Raw genomic sequence first — 19,925 nt, forward strand, 5'->3', positions numbered from 1 at the left:
TTGCCGAAGATGTGGGAAGGTACACGCAGGCCAAGATTTTCATGGCCAAGTGCTTCAGTGTTTCCGATGTGGAGATCGTGGTCACAAGGTCGCGGAGTGCTCCCAGATAGCCGGTCAGAGAGCGTTGCCGTCACCCCCGGGAGCCGGAGGAGCATCGGGAGCTGGTTCGGGCCGTGGAGTAGTTGGAGCTAGGCCACCTGGAAGGGTCTTTGTGATGGCGCGTTCACAGGCTGAGTCGGAGGGCTTGATGGAGGATGAATTGGCAGGTAACCCCTTCCCTCTAGCCTATCCTTGTTTTTCCGAGATCATCGTGTTCGTTGTTGTCTTGAGTGTTATCTTGTGTTTCGTAGTTGTCTTTTGCTTGGCAATCCTTGGCATGTTTTTCCTTGATAGCAATTCTTTTGGGGCTTAGTGTAAACTCTTCTTGCTAAGTGATTTCTTTAGTTTGGTATATAAGCTTCGTTGTGAAGTTAGCAATCCATCCTCGTAATGTTTTGTGATTTGGGTCAATTCTACAATTTTTATACTTGGTTGTTCTTACAACAATTCCTTGTGAACTCCCTAAATTTTCCAAGTATTCTTCGAATTTGGATATAGCAATGATTAGTTGATTATGGAATGATATATTAATTACTAGTTGATTATGGAATAATGATTAGTTGATGCCTAGTTATAATAATAATAATAATAATAATAATAATAATAATAATAATAATAATAATAACAATAACAATAACAATAACAATAACAATAACAATAACAATAACAATAACAATAACAATAACAATAACAATAACAATAACAATAACAATAACAATAACAATAACAATAACAATAACAATAACAATAACAATAATAATAATAATAATAATAATAATAATAATAATAATAATAATAATATAATAATAATAATAATAATAATAATAATATTTTGTACAAGAGCATTTATGTCTTTTAAACATATACTCTATTCATATTCCTTAACCAACTAAACATTGGAATAAAGTTTCCAATGTCTATTCCTTCAGCGAACCAAACAACAGAATACAATTTCTATTATATTTCTTACCTATTCCATTCCCTATGGAATAGCATTCCTATTCCCTCCAAATTGATTCCGTGAACCAAACGGGCCATAGTGTTTAAGGTGTGCGCTTTACAAACTTAAGGTGTGTCAGTGTGTGTATTTACTTAGACCAAAAATATAAAGAAATTCAACTGCAAGAACTATTAAGGTGCATGCATTTAGCATTTAAGGTGCTTAGTTTACACACTTAAGGTGCTTGATTTTCAGACTTAAGTGCATAAGATCAAAACCAAAGAATTTTATATATGCAAAATATTTACAACTGTGTTAATTACATAAAACCACTGCGATTGCAAATGTTCATTCTTTTTTTGTCAAGACCATCCTATTCCCTGTTTTGCTTGTGAAGCTCATTGTTTTCAGCAGATAATATGGCCGCAACATATCTCACCCTGAGACGATCAAGCTAGCTTTGTTTTGTTTTTGGAGGCCATAGTCACAACCACTCACCCCAGTCCCGATGTATAATTCCATGTGCCGCATTGCAAATATGCCACAATCATCTTTGTCTTTATCGTCCCTCCATTTCATTTCCAATCTTACTGTGGCAGCATTTTCAACTGCTTTTACCTCCCAGGTAAGACTTTCTGGCCCAAGTACTTAATGAAAAACTTTTTCTGCAAATAAATAGAAAATCACCAAAAAAAAAAAAACAATACAGTTCATAAAATGACTTTAAACATTATTTAAATGTGTTTCGGTACTTACCAATTCCCCCGGTATAGTACCATATTTGGCATCAACATTGACCTCAATAGAGGAATTATCAATTATGTCAATGCGGGAAGAACGCCTCACATCGATACATATGACATATATGTGCTGAGATGCAATGATTGGAAAAAAGAACTGCATTTGGACATTTTTTAATATATGTTAACATCTAAGAGATAAATACAAATTTTATGTATGCATTTAGAATCGAATTTATCAAATCAACTTCCATAACATTAGCAATAGGGTCAAACTCGCCATCAAGCATTGATTCAAACCAATTATACCTTTTATCCTCATCGATATTGGCTTGTGGATCCACCACAGTATAAGTCTACAAAATTAAAAATACCATTAGACATTGAGTATACAATTAATTAATAATTCATGTTATTTTATACCTTATGGTGCGTGAAACTAAACATTAAGGTGCGTTTTTTTAAAGCATAAGGTGAGTTAAAACAAATCTAAAAAGCCTTGAATGAACAAGTTGAAAATTACAACAGCAAGGTCTTAGATGCGTAACGATATGCCTTAAGGTGCGCGAATATATATCTTAAGGTGCATTGTTTTAACTCTTAAGGTGAGTTAAAATAAATCTACAAAGCCTTCCAGTAATAAGTTGAAAATTACAACAGCAAGATCTTAGGTGCGAAACGATATGCCTTAAGGTGTGCGAATATATATATCTTAAGGTGCGTTATTTTAACGCTTAAGGTGAGTTAAAATAAATCTAAAAATCCATGCAGGAACAACTCAAAAATTACAACAGCAAGGCCTTAAGGTGCGTGAAACTATATCTTAAGGTGCGTTGTTTTAACACTTAAGGTAAGTTTTTAAAAAATGACTTACAAATGGGTATGTTGTAGAAAATAATATGTGAACAGAATTTGTATCTCTGTACTTCTCCATGTGATTTAAAATCACAACCCAAGTATTTGGCACACCACATTCCACATTCGTATTCTTCTTCAATGACTGCAACTGGAGCATCATCAATGATTTCTCCCCACATTTAAAAACTTCGTCGAGCCTACAAATATTCAGTTAAAATGTGTAAGATAAAGTTTTTAAAAAATGTGCACTTAACAATTACAATTAACATAACACAAATAGGCATTTTAAACAAAACGTACTCATTCTTATCCTTGGCTTCAAAACCCCAATGCTTAAACGCCTTCTCAGTCAAAGTGAATGGTTGAGATACATTCACTTGTCTTAATACGAATGGAGATTTCATTGAATCTGAAATTTTTGTTTATCTCCGTCCTGGTTCTTTCTGTCCTTGCCCTTCAGGGGGTGGTACTTGAGTTTTTGCAGCCTTTAGACTCGTATTTTTATGCACTGCAGCTTCAATGACCTTGCTCGAGTCAGAAGGTTGCTTTTGTAGTGTAGCTACAGCTGTTGTGCTATCATGTTGTTGCACCATGGCAGGTTGCTACTGTACTGGGGCTGCTGCTGCTTCAAATCCCTTGCACATTTCAAGATGTGGTTATGCAATAGCTGCAGAAGACACCTGAACAAGGGCATGGGCAGCTATTTCAACTTCTGCTACCCTGTTACTTTCAATTTGCTATTGCGTTTGACCAGGGACTGCAACTTCTGGAAAAGAAACTTGGGCATGGGAAACTACTTCAACTTCAACTTGGTGTTCTATAGAAACAGCTTTGCCTTTCTCATTTTTCTTCATAGCAACCTGTTGATCACCTTCTTTATGAACCCGTCCAGCATCCTGTTGATTCTCATTCTTAGGACTATAATGAGCAGTAGTGTAATTTGCAACATCATCCCAATTACGAGCTTGACCTTCTGGTGAACTGGGGCTCAATCCAAGACTGAACCTTGGAATCTCGGACATCTCCTTGAGATACTCCTCCCTCCTTTGTATAGCAAGGTCAATGGACACAAAAGTGTCCAGATTTCCCCATAACGAGTCTTGGCTGCTAAATGCATCAACCTCTTGCTGTGAAAGAGATGGTTGCAGTGCATCTATCCCAGCACCAAGTGACTTGTGAGCAATAGACTGCAAGTTCTTCACAATCTCATTTTGTTCAATCATTGATGGTTCTCTCTTAGAGAAATCAATGATCTTTAGCATGTTTTCACCAAACACGTGTAGAGTCTGTGTAAATTCAGTAACGTATGCATGTTGTACAATCACACTTAAAAGATATTAGACTGTGAGTGGTTTTGGAGCTTAAGGTTTATACTTTTAAAACTTAAGGTGCGAGCCAATAAAACATAAGATGCGAGCTAATAAAACATAAGGTGTGAGCTAATAAAACATAAAGTGCGAGCTACTAAAACATAAGGTGCAAGCTAAGAAAACTTAAGGTGTGTGCTTTTAAAACATCAGGTGTGTGCTAATAAAACTTAAGGTGCGTGCTAATAACACTTAAGGTGCGTGCTAATAAAATTCAATGTGCTTTTAATAAAATTAAACATTAAAGAATGAACAACACACCTGCACATCACCAAGTGCCCCAAATTGGAGTTGAGGTTGACTCTGCACTTCAACCTTAGGAACGGTTGGGGATGCTCGTTGAACATCGCTAACTATTACTTCCAACTCAGCTGGAGGGGGCACATAGTGGGGGTTACGGGGCTCAATTATGCCATGTCCAAAACCACCAGCTGAATTCTCTTTCACCCTCGTTCCTTCAAATGTTTAGATGTCCAACCTGACAATGTTGGAAGACCCCTAGGAACAGGTCGCTGAAATTGCAGAACAACACGATTAACATAATGGACCTGAATACAAATGAAAAGTGTTAGTAACATAACCTACTATCTATTGCATTTTTCATAACTTAAATATGTATTAACACATACAAGCAAAAACAAAAGAAGACCAGGAAAATAATCAGTTTCTGCCTTCTGCTAAGCCAATGTTGTATTACTCAACTTTCGAAGAATAAATTAACACCATTTCAAACGACGAATGCTGGACACATCATCCAAAAATTGTAACAACTGTGGCCCAACATATCTATTTTGTGGGCTTTCCATGTACATAGAAGACACCAACACCACAAAATGGCGTTTGAACCACTCACCACCATCTTTACACTCCAACATTCCAGAAATCACATCATCATACTTCACTTTTTGCCCATCCTGTATATTAATTTTCTCCTTCCATTGTGTGAGTAAAGGACAAATTCCAATCTTTTCCTTCAATTCAATCTCAACTATTCCTCTGGGGAGGCCTAAAGCAACTTCTACATCGTCTTCGGTTACATCCAACCTAGAACCATCCTTCAACGTCAACGTACTATCTATACCATCATAATTCTTAAGAAGCTAGTAGTATAATCGTTGGGGAAACTTTCTAATATGAAAATCCAAAAGACTCCCAAGCCTAACGACAGCATCTCGTTGAGCCTAATTAAAACGTTTAACAACATTAGGAAACTGAGGCGATGAGCCCCTGGATTTAACTTTCGGAACACCATCCATATTACCTCGTGTTTTCCTTTTGCCCCTTCGACCTGGAATCCCAACCTGAATATGACCCTCTTCATCTTCAACAACAACCAAATCTAATTTCCTAGCCCTTTTGCGACGAGAACCTATAGTTACAAACAAATACAATGAAATACTTATAAACTGAAAAGATTAAAAGCTTAATGTACGTGCATTAATTTGAGTATAGACTACATAAGGAAAAAGACTTAACTGCCAAACATAAAGTTGGGTGAATTTATAACTTAAGGTGCGTACACTTAGTACCTAAGGTCGTGGGTTTAAAGCTTAGGGTACATCACTGTGAATTACAACTAATAAGCCTTAGGTGCGTGAAGGCAGGCCTTAAGAAGCGTATAATTAGCAGTTAAGGTGTATGGTATTAACACATAAGGTGCACCAATGTGAATTACAACTCCCAATACTTAAGTGTGTGAAATTAGAACTCAAAGTGCGTATAATTAGCACTTAAGTTGCGTAGTATTAACACATAAGGTGCGTCAATGTGAATTACAACTCCCAATACTTAAGTCCATGAAAATAGAACCAAGGTGCGTATAATTAACACTTAAGGTGTGTGGTACTAACACATAAGGTACGTTAATGTGAATTACAACTCCCAATACTTAAGTGAGTGAAATTAGAACTTAAGGTGCGTATAATTAGCACTTGAGTGAGTGAAAACCAATCACAGTCGTCCATGTAGAGATTGTGAAAAGGCTTTTATTATTAAGCTAGAGCAGTAAGCTATTTATACAAGTACAGAGAGATAAAGTACGTAACAAAACAACAATAAGGAACTATTCTACATGATGAAACTAAGCAACAAAATGTAATAATACATTAAATCATTAATCCTTAACACGGCCCCGCAAGATGGAGGAGCCGTCGGAAACTCCAATCTTGGAACGAAACCGCAAAAAGAAGTCACGACCTAGCGGTTTGGTAAGTACGTCGGCAACCTAATCCTTTGAGCTAATATAACGAACACCCAAAGTGTCGTCCATGACACGCTCCCTAATAAAAAAATAGTCCAGCGCAAGATGCTTCATCCTCGAATGGAACACCGGGTTCTTCGTAACATACGTGGCTCCCATATTATCGCAATACAATAGTGGAGAATGCGGTAATGCTATACCCAGCTCAGACAAAAGATTCTGTACCCATATTACCTCAGCAGCCGAACTCGCCAAAGCACGATACTCAGCCTTGGTTAAAGACCGTGAGACAGTTTTCTGACAAACATACTTCCACGAGACAACATTTGAACCAAGACAAATAACAAAACCAGTGGTAGAACGACCATCATCTCTACTACCACCCCAATCAGAGTCTGAAAAGGCTGTCAGTAACAAACAGGGGTATGCACATAATAATAAACCATGAAATAAAGTACCTTTCATATACCGAAGTAACCGTTTAACGACACCCCAATGATATGCCTTTGGCGAGTACATACATTGCGACAAGGAATTAACAACATAAGCAACGTCAGGTCTAGTGACCGATAGGTACTGTAGCATTCCAATCAACCTACGAAAATCAGTAGAATCAACCACAGGTTCCCCCTCGTGAATAGACACGGACGTCATAGTAGACATCGGAGTGGAAACAGGCTTTGCGCCATCCATGTTATATCGAGCCAGAATATCTACAACGTACCTACTCTGGGAAAGAAAATAACCACCAGAAATGGGTACAACCTCAACACCAAGAAAATGGTGTAGTGTGCCTAAGTCCTTCAAAGCAAATTTTTGTGATAATAATTTTATGAATCGGCCAAGAAAAACATCATGATGGTTTTCTTAAAGCCAAAATTGATCAGAAAAGATGACAACTCCAGGTACCAAGCTCGCGGAGCTTGCTTCAGGCCATACAAGGCCTTTTTTTAACTTGCAAATGTAGTTAGGATGAGTAGAGTCAATAAAACCCGGAAGTTGCTCCATAAAGACCTCTTCACTTAACGTCCCATTTAAAAAGGCATTGTTAATGTCAAGCTTCCGTGTGGACCACCCTCGAGACAATGCAATTGTGAGAACAACCCGGATAGTTACTGGTTTCATAACCGGACTGAAGGTCTCAAAGTAATCATAGCCAGACTCCTGTAAAAATCCCTCGGCTACTAAACGAGCCTTGAACTTGTCAATAGTACCGTCAGCATGCCGTTTGACCCGAAACACCCATTTATATCCAATAATTTTCTGCCCAACATTCGGCACCAACTCCCATGTTCGATTATGGATAAACGGTGTAAATTCAACCTCCATTGCCTTACGCCAAAGTGGTTGCTTTAGAGCCTGCGCAATCGCAGATGGCTCGACTGCACTAGGCATGGAGTGAGCCGAAGTCACATTAACAAATGCATCATTAAAATATTTCGGATTAGGCCGTCGGGTTCTTTTTTGGACGATCACTGGCTTGCGACACGGTTCGAGTGGATACTGTCGGTTGGTCACTGATTTGGGATGAACCAGGAGCAGCCTCGACTGACGGATTACTCACCTGAGGCATGCCAGGAACAGAATCCGCAAACTCAGTCCATGAAGAACCCGATTGTACATGATCCCCAGATGATGGAATATTATCCTGCAAAATTACTGGACTCACAGGCGCAACTGAGTTATTGTGGGATTCTAACAATTAGCAGGAGTAGTTGGAACAGAAGTTGAAGTTAGTATCACAGGGAGATTATGTGGAATAAAAATTGGTGTGCTACTGAAGGAAGTTGCAAGAAACTAGTTATTTGCATGAGGCATAAGTATTTTCTTGTAAGGGAATTCAGACTCAACAAACGTGACATGGCATGAAATATAAATACGATTTGTAATTGGCTCAAGACACTTATATGTAGATTGAGAAACAGAATAACCAATAAACACACATGGTGCCGACCGTGGTTTTAATTTCAAAGAAGCATAAGGTCGAAGCAATGGATAATAGAGGCACCCAAAACATTTTATTTTATCATAACTAGGGAATTTATGGTACATTTGATATGGAGAAATATTATTAAGAATAGGTGTTGAAATTCTATTTATAAGAAACAGAGCAGTTTGAAAAGCATACATCCAGAACTTAATTGGTAAAGATGCACGATGAAACAGCGACATGCCGGTTTTGACAATGTGTCTATGTCGCCGTTCCGTCGTACCATTACGCTCAGGAGTATGCGGAGGTGTTGTGAAATGAGATATGCCAGCTAAATGAAACATAGGAACTAGTTTGACGAACACACCCCCATTATCTGAGAAGACAGATATGATTTGATGACCAAAGAACTTTTCAACTAGAGCCTTAAATTGGGGAAAAATGAAAGCAACATCAGACTTCTTTTTAAGAGGATATAGACGTACATATTTTGTAAAAAAATCAACAAAGATGACATAATAATAGGAGTAGGAGTAGGAAAAATAGTAGTGCCTGTGTGAGTAATTTGCAAACGATTACCATCTCCCAAGTGGACTTCATCGGGGCCTCCATATTCTGAAAATGATGGCAAAGATGTTGCACTCGAGGTTGCATGATGTGAAGCACCTGTATCAAACAGCCAAGACTGTTGCGGCACATTGTTGACCATTGAAGCATTCACCGATGGATTTGAAGAATTAGACATATGTTGATTCCTAGTTGTAATACCATTTTCACGGAGGAACCTGGCTAGTTTGCGACAAACTTTTACTTCATGTCCTTGCAGATTACAAAATCGACATACTAGATTGTTACGGTAAAAGCCACCTTGGCTGTAATTCCCTCCTTGATTTTGACGGCTGCCACGAAACCGTCTTTGGTTGTAACTCCCTCCTTGGTCACGATTGAAGGGTTTTCCAGTTGGTCCACCATTAGACTGGCTAGCTAATGGAGTTTGACGTTGAGTAACATTAGCAGTAACAAGGTGCGATTGTCTGGCTTCTTCAGCATCTTTCAACATGCGCTCATGTTCAGTCAAAATATTGTAGAGATCACCAAGGTGATTCCTGCTCTCTGGACACGAACAGCAGGGATTATGGAAGCATACTCATCACCTAGTTGATTTAACACATAGGCAATTAAATCATCATCATCGATCGGGCTTTGCGCAGCAGCAAGTGAGTCGGCGATTGAGCGCATATCTTGAAGGTATTCAACAATCGAACAAGAACCTTTTGGATTTTTAGTCAACTTGGATTTAAGATAGATGACTCTACCCTTAGAGTCATTAGCATATCTTGTCGCAAGTCTCGACCAAGCTTGATGTGCAGTGACTGCAGATGAAGATTTGATCCTGTCGATACCAAGCAGTGTAAGCTGGATTTATGATAGTGCGGGCTTCATCAGTGAATTGAGTAGGTTATCCTTTTGTGCCATCAACATAGCCTAAGAGATCAAGGCCGATTAACGTGGACTTCACTTGGTGCTGCCAAACCGGGAAATTAGTGTCAGTTAACCGGATGGGGAAGTGGGTTGGGGCAGTTAAATGAACCAACGATATGGTTGTAGAAGCGGAAGAAATATGGCTCTAGATACCATGTAGAGATTGTGAAAAGGCATGTATTGTTAAGCTAGAGCAGTAAGCTATTTATACAAGTACAGAGAGATAAAGTAGGTAACAAAACAACAATAAGGAACTATTCTACAGGATGAAACTATGCAACAAAATATAATAATACATTAAATCATTAATCCTTAACAGTCCACCTGTCCAGATTTAATGGACTAGAAGTAATTAAATAAAAAAGACGCGGTGACATTTTTGTAAATAACTCGAACTTGGTGCAAGTAACATGTGTTAAAAGTGCAAATGTGCAAGTAAAAAGTTCAAGTAAAATTACTTTAAAGTGTAACCATTTTCACTTAATAGTTCAATTAATTTTCATGTTTATCATTGGTGCATCTAATAATAACATATTTCAAATTGGTGCACTTAATGATAATGTTTGATGTAACTAATGATAACATTTTGTGCACTTAATATTGATGCTCAGTGTATATTATTTGTTGCGCTTTTAATACATTTTAGTTACACTTTTAATACATTTTACTTGCACGTAGGTGCACTATATGAAACTATTATTTGCACTTTTAACACAATGTACTTGCACTTCAAAGTTCAATTATTTACGAAAAGAGTTTTTTTCCCAAAATAGTCCCTCGACTATTGCTCATTCTCAAATTTTGTATTTTGACTTTCAATTTCACCAAATGTGGTCCCTTGACTTTTAAAAACTGCCAATTCAATCCTCAGTTAGGTATTCCATTTTCTCAGCGTTAAAATGGAGGGTGTTTTTGTTCGTTCACCTATTTTGTGCCTAATACACTCAGCAATAGTCGAGGAACCATTTTGGAAAAAAAAAAAAAAAAAAAAAAAAAAGAGTATTTTATTTATTTTCATTTTTTTAGACTATCAAATTAGAATTTCTGTAGATTTATTTTCTCACAAAAAAATATGGACCATTTTGAGAAAAAACTTTTTTATTTATTTTATTTTTATTTATTTTCATTTTTGTTTTTAGACTCTATTAAATTAGAATTTCTGTTGATTTTTTTCTCATAAATATAAATAGTTAAAATCTCAAACTCCAACCCCAAAATTTGTAACTTTCTCTACAAACTTTTCCTCTGTCTATCTAAACTTACAAACTTTTTCTCTATCTCTATAAAGTTTTACAATACGTTTCGTAACTTTCATAAGTACTCATATACTTTATCTTTTATCTTTTTATGTTCATATATATCTAATAAAATCATACTAAAAGTTCAATAAACAATCAATCACTATGTATCATAATAAATATTATTTTTATCGTTGAAAACAACTTTTTTTTTTTTTACATACCCCCATACCTTGGTAAAAAGTTTCGCTTTCAAATTTAAGTTTATATATATATATATATATATATATATATATATATATATATATATATATATATATATATATATATATAATACAAACAAACTTCAAAATGACAAGAACTTGTAATTGTGGTAAAGGAGCAGGCTTTAGGTTTAGGATTATCTGTTTTGTGTTAATTATTTTAGCATTTGGTTTGTTTTACTTGTACTTTAAAACATATGAGATTGGTAGTCATAGTTGTAGACTCTCTTTAGCATGATGTATTGCTTGGTAGCCAAGGATTTGAAAATAGTAGCTATAGTTTGTACTAACTTTGGAATGGAACTAATGGCCTTGCGGGCTAAGTTAAACCAATTTTTTCAAAAATATTTTTCAACATTTAGCCCCTGATTGAGAAGTGAAGCGCACTTCACGGTTTCGAGAAATGCCACAAGCACCTCTCTAACCGAGAAGTGTGCCCCTCGGTGCTATGACCGAGAAGTAAACTTACCTTTCGATCACAGGTGAGAGTTTACTTTTCAACTCAACCGAGAAGTTTACTGGAAAACTTACATTTTGGTCCAACATTTTCCCTACATTTTGCACTCTTTGAGTGTCAAACTGGAAAAAAAAAATAACGCTATTTTCAACGATAAAAATAATATTTATTGTGATACATAGTGATTGATTGTCTATTGAATTTTTAGTAAGATTTTTTTTCAATACATATGAATATAAAAAAGATAAAAATAAAGAGTATATGAGTATTTATGAATGTTATGAAACATATTGTAAAATTTGATATGATAAAGGAAAAATTTGTATGATTAGACAGAGGGAAAAAGTAGAAAGTTGAAAATTTTGGGGTTGGAGTATGAGATTTTAACTATTTATATTTGTGAGAAAAAAAATATGCAGAAATTATAATTTGATAAAGTCTAAAAAAAATGAAAATAAACAAAAATAAAATAAATAAAAGAGTTGAGAAAAAAATATACATAAATTCTAATTTAATAGTCCAAAAACAAAGATGAAAATAAACAAAAATAAAATAAATAAAAGAGTTGAGACAAAATTTACAGAAATTCTAATTTGATAGTCTAAAAACAAAAATGAAAATAAGCAAAAATGAAATATATAAAATAGATTTTTTACCAAAATGGTCATTGACTATGGATGAGTTTATTAGGCACAAAATAGGTGAACAGACCAAAATGCCATCCATTTTAACGCTGAGTAAACGGAATACCTAACGGAGAACTGAATTGGGTGAGATTTTCAAAGTTGATGGACCATATTTTGTGTAATTGAAAGTCGAAATGCAAAATTAAGAATGAGCAATAGTCGAGAGACCATTTCGGGAAACAACTCTTTGTGAAAATGACACCGCGTTTTTTTTTTTTTAAATAATAATTTTTCTGACCATTAGATCGGTACACGTGTTCATGCTATATGTGTGTGTGTGTGTGTGTGTGTGTGTGTGTGTGTATGATGAAATACTCATGATTCTTTTACATAATGTAGTATATGTTTTATACTTTCTAAATATTTTCGACCCAAAGAATTTAAGTCCATTTAGAATGATAACCAGGAAGCTATCACACTACATGATAGTTGGCTTACTATTAGTTTCTATTATATATTTAAAATTTCATTTTTTTAATTAAATTTCAGTATAGAAGATACAATTATTCAGTGTATTTAAAATTAAATAAAAATAGTTTCTATATATTTAACAATTGATTTTAAATAAATAAAATACATAATCTATATGTAACTACTGTATAATTTTTTTCAGTACTGTTGACTCTATTACAAGGTAGTATATGTTTTATACTTTATTTATTTGTTGCAACTCAAATAATCAATACCCCACCACCGGGGTAAAGGTCAAATAAACACTCCATGTATATAATAAAATGTAATTAGACACTCGAACTATTTAAAAAAAAAATCTCTAATTAAACCTTTAAACTGGCTGAAATTGAAAAAGGTAACAGGTTACCAAAAGATAACCGGTTAATTTTGATTGCATTGCATCCTACGTGGCATCTCATAAGCATGCGGACTTCTCTGTTCAAATCAGTCGGAGAAACCTGGGCAGCTCAGTTTAACTCGAACTGAGAAGCTCGCCAAATTTCTTCATCCATGTTGAACTGGATGGAGCCATCTAGTTCGACATAAATGATTGTCATGACAATTTGCTCTTTTTTTTTTTTAATAAATATAATTATTTTAATTTGTTTTTTTAAATACTTTTTTAAAAAAAATATTAATATATGTGACATCACATGTGACAAGTAACTTAGAATTAACATATTATTATAAATTAAATGAGTTAATTATATACCAAGCACCTTGTGCTCAGATAGCACCTTGTTGACTCTTTGTATTTTAATAGGTTGAAAAAATATAAATAAACACATATTATAATGTAATAGAATTAGTAGTATTTGCCTTTCAAAAAAAAAAAAAAAAAGAATTAGTAGTATTTAAAAATAATGAGTTAATAATATATTTTTAACAAATTTAATTATTGAATTAAAATTTTTTTTTTTAGTTTGATGATCTAATTTTATAATGGTTTAAACTTCTATACCATATTTTAAAACATTAGGTCATTTTAATATCAATAATATACTTTTAAGTTTTGCATCACCATTGATCAATAATAGTTTTAAAAATATATAATTTTTAAAATTTCAAAGAAATCTGAACGAATTAAAACATAATTGAAGATATATTATGATTCATTTGACAAGACAACTAAAATATTAGAAATGTTTGAGAATATCAAAATATTTTTTATTTAATCATAGTAGATTATTCACAATAAATTTATTTAATTATAAAAAATTAATTTTATATATACCTGAATGTCGCTTGAAAATTATACTAGTGATAACTAAAATGCATACATTTAAACACTTCATTAAAAGTTTTACAAAACAAAACGGTAGCCATATATAAAAAAATATTAAAGAATTTTAAAAAAAAAAAAAAAAAAAAAAAAGTGCCTATAAATAATAAACATTATAGGCAGGTAAAGTGTAATAAAGAATATAAATTACTACAAAATGAAAAAGTTTACAATGTTGTACTAAAAATAGTAAGTGATAAAATACAATAATTTGATAAAATTAAATAAATTCAAACTCAAATAGTCAGGTGAACTTAACCACAAAGAACAATTAGTTTACAGAGAATGAACATTTTATTAGTACTGCATGTACATTCATCACAAGAATGGTAAACCAAAAGTCCAAACCAAACCCCTATAATTTTCTGTAGTTGCTGCAGAATTCATAAACTATAAAAATTAGATACATCCATCCATCATATATAATTCTCATGAAAATACACAGAAAGAATCCAAGAAAATACTGTGTATCAGATCATCAATAATGCACAGAAAGCTGTAAAATTTGAGCCAAAATGATAAAGGGGTGTGGCTTTCCCTCCCACTACCACCATTTCAAGTCTCAGTAGGAGGGGGAGAACTGGAAAAGCACATGTAAATAAAGATGACACAAACAGTAAAAAGAAAAAAAAAAAAAAAAAAAAAAAAAAAAAAAAAAAAAAAAAAAAAAAAAAAAAAAACAGTACATTTGAGCTGAGAGGAAAGTTTTTACTTTTTACAGTCTCAACTTCACAAGGGGATGACACTGCTTTGGTTTCAACATAGTGAAGCGGATATTTGTCTGGGATGAGATATTATTAGAGGGTTAATGGGGAATATGGGAACAGCAATTAGATCACGCAAGGAATAAAATTTTACAGCAATCATTGATTGATAAACCAAATAAAGGCTAAATGCGGAAGAAATGATGATTGAGTACCCGATAATGATGGATTTCCAATTCTCAAAGTTAACAGGAATCAGCAAATATAGTCAATCCGCGCTGCCAAATCACAATCAAACATCTTTTGTGTTGGTTCGAGCCGACAGTGTTGTTCACCTTTGGGTCCTCTCACAACTTTTTTTTGCAATGATGGGGAGCATCATCGCTATGCCTCTGTATGTACATCACACACACACAAGAGCTTTGAAATGTTTACAAGAGAAGTAACCCCAAAGATGATTTAACTTAAGGGCCTTTTGCTTTTTCTATAACAACCAAAATCTGGAATAGACTACCACTAGTTTCATGGCGGGTCCCCTCTCCCACAAAGACGCATAAATCCAGAATATAGCAATGAGATATCAACATTTTCAAGTGGTTTTCCAGCTAGAAAGATTTAATTATAGGTCTGGGGGCCGATGCCCAAGAATAGCAAAACCTGGTTTCCTACCTGCCTATCAGGTAAGCAAGCACTCTCCGTCTGGCCTTCCATCAAAAACGCACTCAAGATAGAAACGTTGAATCTGTTGTTTCCCTGGATCCTTTTCTGGTAGCATCCCGTTCAGTTTCTATAAAATCAGCTGCTTCTGCATAGAAAGTAAATGAATCTGTATTAAATCAAGTCGTTATTTAGGTTTAAAATACAAATTTAGATAGAGAGGAGACACAATGTTCTTTTGAATGCCAACTAGTTTTATTTTCTCTAACAAAGATGAGTTCTAAAAGATCACCACTAGTTGCAGCTTACTCACATCTCACTAAGAATTCTGATGGGATACTGTAACTACTAACTAGTCATGCCAATAGATATAGACCCTATTTGGTAACATAGTTAGTTTATCAGTCAATTTTTACTTATTTGACTACTATTAATTGTTTGACTTGGTTAAACAATCAATATTTGTGTTTGATTAATTAACTTTTTGTGCTCCGAAATGCTAAAATTCAAAAAGCTGCTCAAAGCAGCTTTTTCGATAAGCTTTTTGAGAAAGTCAATCAGCTAACAGTTAATTTACCAAAAACTTTTCTACAATCAGCTAATGCTATCAACTAGTCAAACCCATTAACCCAATCAACTAACAGCTATTTACCAAATACCCCGATAATGAATTGGTTAATATATGGGTGATTAAACTAGGAAACACTATCTTCTCAGAAAGACATCTAAACGTAGATTCAGACTTTAAAGAAAACGATTATTTGAATGGAGATAAAAAAGAAAAAAAAAAAAAAAAAAAAAAAAAAAAAAAAAAAGAATATAAAGGGAACCTCCGACCAATACCTCATCCTCACACTCATAATTCCAGGCAACCTTCGTATTCAGAAGAGTAGAATTCAAGTCATAACTCAAAGTAGTTTGGCAACTGCCTCTTGATCGCACGTGGAATTCACCACCAACGGCTAACCTGATCATGCATGAATGAACAGAATTTGATCTCGGCTCCAAATGATTCAACAGAGCTTAGATGAGAGGCAGGCCGAAAATGTTTCTTAAAGGATCAATTAAGCATAAAGGTATAAAACTACATTTTATGATATCAGAATATGAACCTTTCCTGCAACTAATGGCATTCATAAAAGTTGAAGTGTCTGAAGAACAAGTTACGAAATATTTTCTCCAGCAATTTTTCTCCATTGTCATTATTTTTATGTGCAATCAGAAATTATACGAATGATGAAGTATTGAAGAAATGAATCAATATCCACCACCCTCTCCAGGCAACAACCTCAAAAGTCAAAATTCTTCTAAAGATGAATAAAGAAATGCCATATTGTAAAAAAGAATTTCATTTCTTCAGAAAACAATTCCTACATATTTAGAGTGCTAATGAAGAGGTAAAAACGAATGATGCTACAGAGAGGATGTATCAACAAAAACCTCATTGAGCATGTCATCCTCACCGTTTGACATCGCAAAAAGCTCCCCATCCTTATCTTCCTCATTGGAATAATCCCGCTTTTCAAGCTTTGAGTGAGCAGCAATGAATATCAACTTCTGAGCTCTATCCACGCCCACTCTTGAATGGGATTGAGCACCTACCCATCTCAGGAAAGAAAAGTTGCATTTGAAGCCACACGAGGTAGCGTGAAGGAAGATAAGCCTAACCGCAACTTTTCCTAATGCCTTGAACTCGGTGAGGTAAGTTTCCCAAACAAGCCTACTGCTTTGTGGGTTTGCGATTTTCATCTTTCCAGTGTTGGGATCCCTCTGCTTCAACTGAACAGCTTGAGCATATACAGGGTCAAGTCCTTCGGTTCTCCATTTCATAAGCTCCATCAAAGCGATATGAGCTTCCTCCCGAGAAACAAGCCGTGTTATGAGCTTGTCCACGTCCTTTTCTTGCTCGGGGGTTAGGTATTTGAAGGGCGGTAAGTACTTCCCACTGGCATCCTTAATCAAATAGAGCGGATCGAGTATAAACGCAGCGGCCCAAGCTGGATGATAATTCTTGTTGAACCTCCTTTCAATCAATTTCTCGACAGGTCCCTCAGCAACGTGAAACTTAGAGCACCAATCTTTCATTTTAACCCTTAGCTCCTCCCAAAGAGGAAGGCATTGCCCCACCCGTGGTTTATCTGTCTCGATATCCTGAAGCATCGTCTTGATTAACTTAACTAGCGAATGCACAGCCTCTAACTCATTCCAAAACTGTGGGCTTCTCATCATCTCTTCAATTCCCCGGGCATATGGTTCCTCCACTGACACTACCTTATACGATTCATCGAGCAAAACTAACTGAAGTGCCCGTGCTGAGCTCAGTATATCCTCTACCAACGTATAAACAGGTCCAAAATCCAACCTTTCAAACCCGTGCATTGGCACTCTCAACAAGCCAGCATGCCCATACTCCTGCAACTGATACTTATGAAAACTATTTCGAATTTGAGACTTATTATTAATGAAATTCGCAAGCTTTATACAATTCTCAGTTGCAATTTTGAACAATGGAAGTTCCTTACCGAAATCTTTAATCAAAGTATTGAAAGCTTGGTACTGACAAGATATATTGACCATCCAATGATGTTGGTTCTCTAGATTCCTCAATGCCTTCCCCTTAAACTTGTCTCCAACAATACCCACACATTGATGGACACTCTGCCCACAAATTTCTGTTATAGTGTCCCATAATACTTCCTCGGCATACTTAGAAGGAACATATCCACTTGTCAAAACTGCCCTCCTAAACACACTAGTCCCATTGGGGAGATTCACAGACAAGTTCACCAGATTTTCTTCCCCAACATGCCCCCCGGGATTCTTTGCCTTCCAACCATCTGCTGCAATTTGGAAGAACATGGCGTCTCGGATTTTCACCTCGGATTCTGCCTTGGCTTCCTCGTACTTGGCGTCTAACCTTGGACCTGCGAATTCCTTTCTTGAAATTGAGGGCAATCCGACTTGATTGAGGAATGCTTTGAATTTTGGGTGGTCAAGACTGGAAAATGAGACCGACCCACAACATTCGTACACCCAATCCGCGAGAGAATCCAGTGCGGCATCAACCTGGGACTTGCTCAATGTCGGCCCAGGTGAGGTTTTAGGACTCTTCAGCTTCTTCACGCTATCTTCAAACATGGCTAAAGCTCCCAAATCCTCCTTCCCACCCGACAACACCAATTGTTGCTGCTGCTGCTGCGGATACATGCCTCCGGCAGCAACTGTAGTACTACAGCCGGCGGTGACGATAGATGTCGCCATTGACGCGACAGGCGAGTAGGCTAAGTCGACGGGGAATCTAGAGGGATCAACAATAGCGAGCGGAGGAACTTGATACGCAGCAGTAGAAGCAGCTCCGCTAGTGCTTCCCCCACGGCCACTCCCGGAGGAGTTCCGCTTCCGGTGATTATGGTGGTGGGAAGAAGCCGTGGACTGCGGCGGCACACTGACGGGCACCGCCGAGGGAGGCGGCGGCGGCGGCACGGAGGAAATGGGTTTGGCGACGGAGTTGAAATTGGGACACGTTCCTCTCTTGAGATGCTCGGAAGCGGTTCGGGAAGGGTTAGAAGCGGAGAAAACGGCGTCGCAGAGAGCGCACCTGAGCTTCACCGCTTTGGGCAAGCCCGTTTCGGAATTGGGCACCAAAATGGGCTCAAGGTGAGCCCAGTACCAAGCCCCTTTCCCCTTAATGGCTTTCGTCCGTACCATCACCAACCCCTCATACCTCTTCCGCACAGTCTTCGCCGCCAGCTCCGACGACGACCCGCCGTCGTCTCCTCCGCCGCCGCCGCCGCTCGACTCCACCTGCCCCGCCGAGCTCGTATTTGGCGCAGCCATTAGACCCACTAATCTTTCTTCCACTAACAATTAATGCACAATATATAATTATAGTTATAGCAGTAAGTGATGGGTCTGCCGGGAATCATATTTCACCGGAAAATATTGCCGGAGGAGGCGGTGATCCTGGAAAGCTGATTTTTTTCTCCGGCAGTTTTAGTTTTTTTTTTCTTTATCAAGATTTTCTGTGCTTCTGGAGTTCTGGTAGGAAATTTCTGACTGTCTGGAATCAAATGCGACAGAGAGAGAAGAAGAAGAAGACGAAGCAGCTGTGTTGGAGCTTTTAGTATAATAGTAACAGTAATTTCCAAGAGAGAGAAAAAGTTGTAGAGAGAGAGAGAGAGAGTGCGTGTGGTGGAGGAGCCGAGGAGGAGTGGTGGCTCCGAACACCTAAGACGACAGTTAACGGACCACGCGCCTGTTAACTGTTGGACGGTCAGCCATAAACTGACAATTTAAGCTCACAATTTATGTTTAATTAAATTCATACGGACTATTTATTAATTATTGTAAATTAGTTTCCGGTACAAATTAATTAAAAATTATAGACTTAATTATTGATTTGGTCCCTTGATTATAGCGAAATTATTGATTTGATCCTCAACTATCATCCTTATCAAATTAAGTTTACAATTTTGAAAATTTTATCCAATTTTGTCCTTCAGTCAATTTGAGCCATAGAATGATAGCGGATGATGAAATTGAGTAAGATTTTCAAAGTTGAGGATTTAA

At 36.3% G+C, this 19,925-nt stretch overlaps 1 protein-coding gene across 2 annotated transcripts; it reads right to left on the reverse strand.

The window, feature by feature from the left end:
• Nucleotides 1-14,778: 14,778 nt before the first annotated feature.
• LOC109168145 lies at nt 14,779-19,622 on the reverse strand. 2 transcript variants are annotated; one of them, XR_002051999.1, is made up of 3 exons: nt 16,820-19,621; nt 16,200-16,323; nt 14,779-15,504 (listed from the first exon to the last, which is right to left on the reverse strand). XR_002051999.1 is itself a non-coding variant. In XM_019317194.1 (1 exon), exon 1 carries the CDS (start codon nt 19,191-19,193, stop codon nt 16,770-16,772), a length of 2,424 nt encoding a protein of 807 aa, XP_019172739.1. In that variant the 5' UTR covers nt 19,194-19,622; the 3' UTR covers nt 16,688-16,769. The 2 variants fall into 2 exon arrangements, 1 of the variants encoding a protein (XP_019172739.1); XM_019317194.1 differs by lacking the exons at nt 14,779-15,504; nt 16,200-16,323 and having other exon boundaries at nt 16,688-19,622.
• Nucleotides 19,623-19,925: the final 303 nt, after the last annotated feature.

This window comes from Ipomoea nil, unplaced genomic scaffold (genome assembly GCF_001879475.1).
Source record: "Ipomoea nil cultivar Tokyo-kokei standard unplaced genomic scaffold, Asagao_1.1 scaffold3172, whole genome shotgun sequence".
Classification (NCBI taxonomy): Eukaryota; Viridiplantae; Streptophyta; class Magnoliopsida; order Solanales; family Convolvulaceae; genus Ipomoea; species Ipomoea nil.

What these genes read in the sequence shown, in the direction of transcription:
- LOC109168145 (XM_019317194.1), bottom strand. Translation starts at nt 19,193, where the DNA reads ATGGCTGCGCCAAATACGAGCTCGGCGGGGCAGGTGGAGTCGAGCGGC.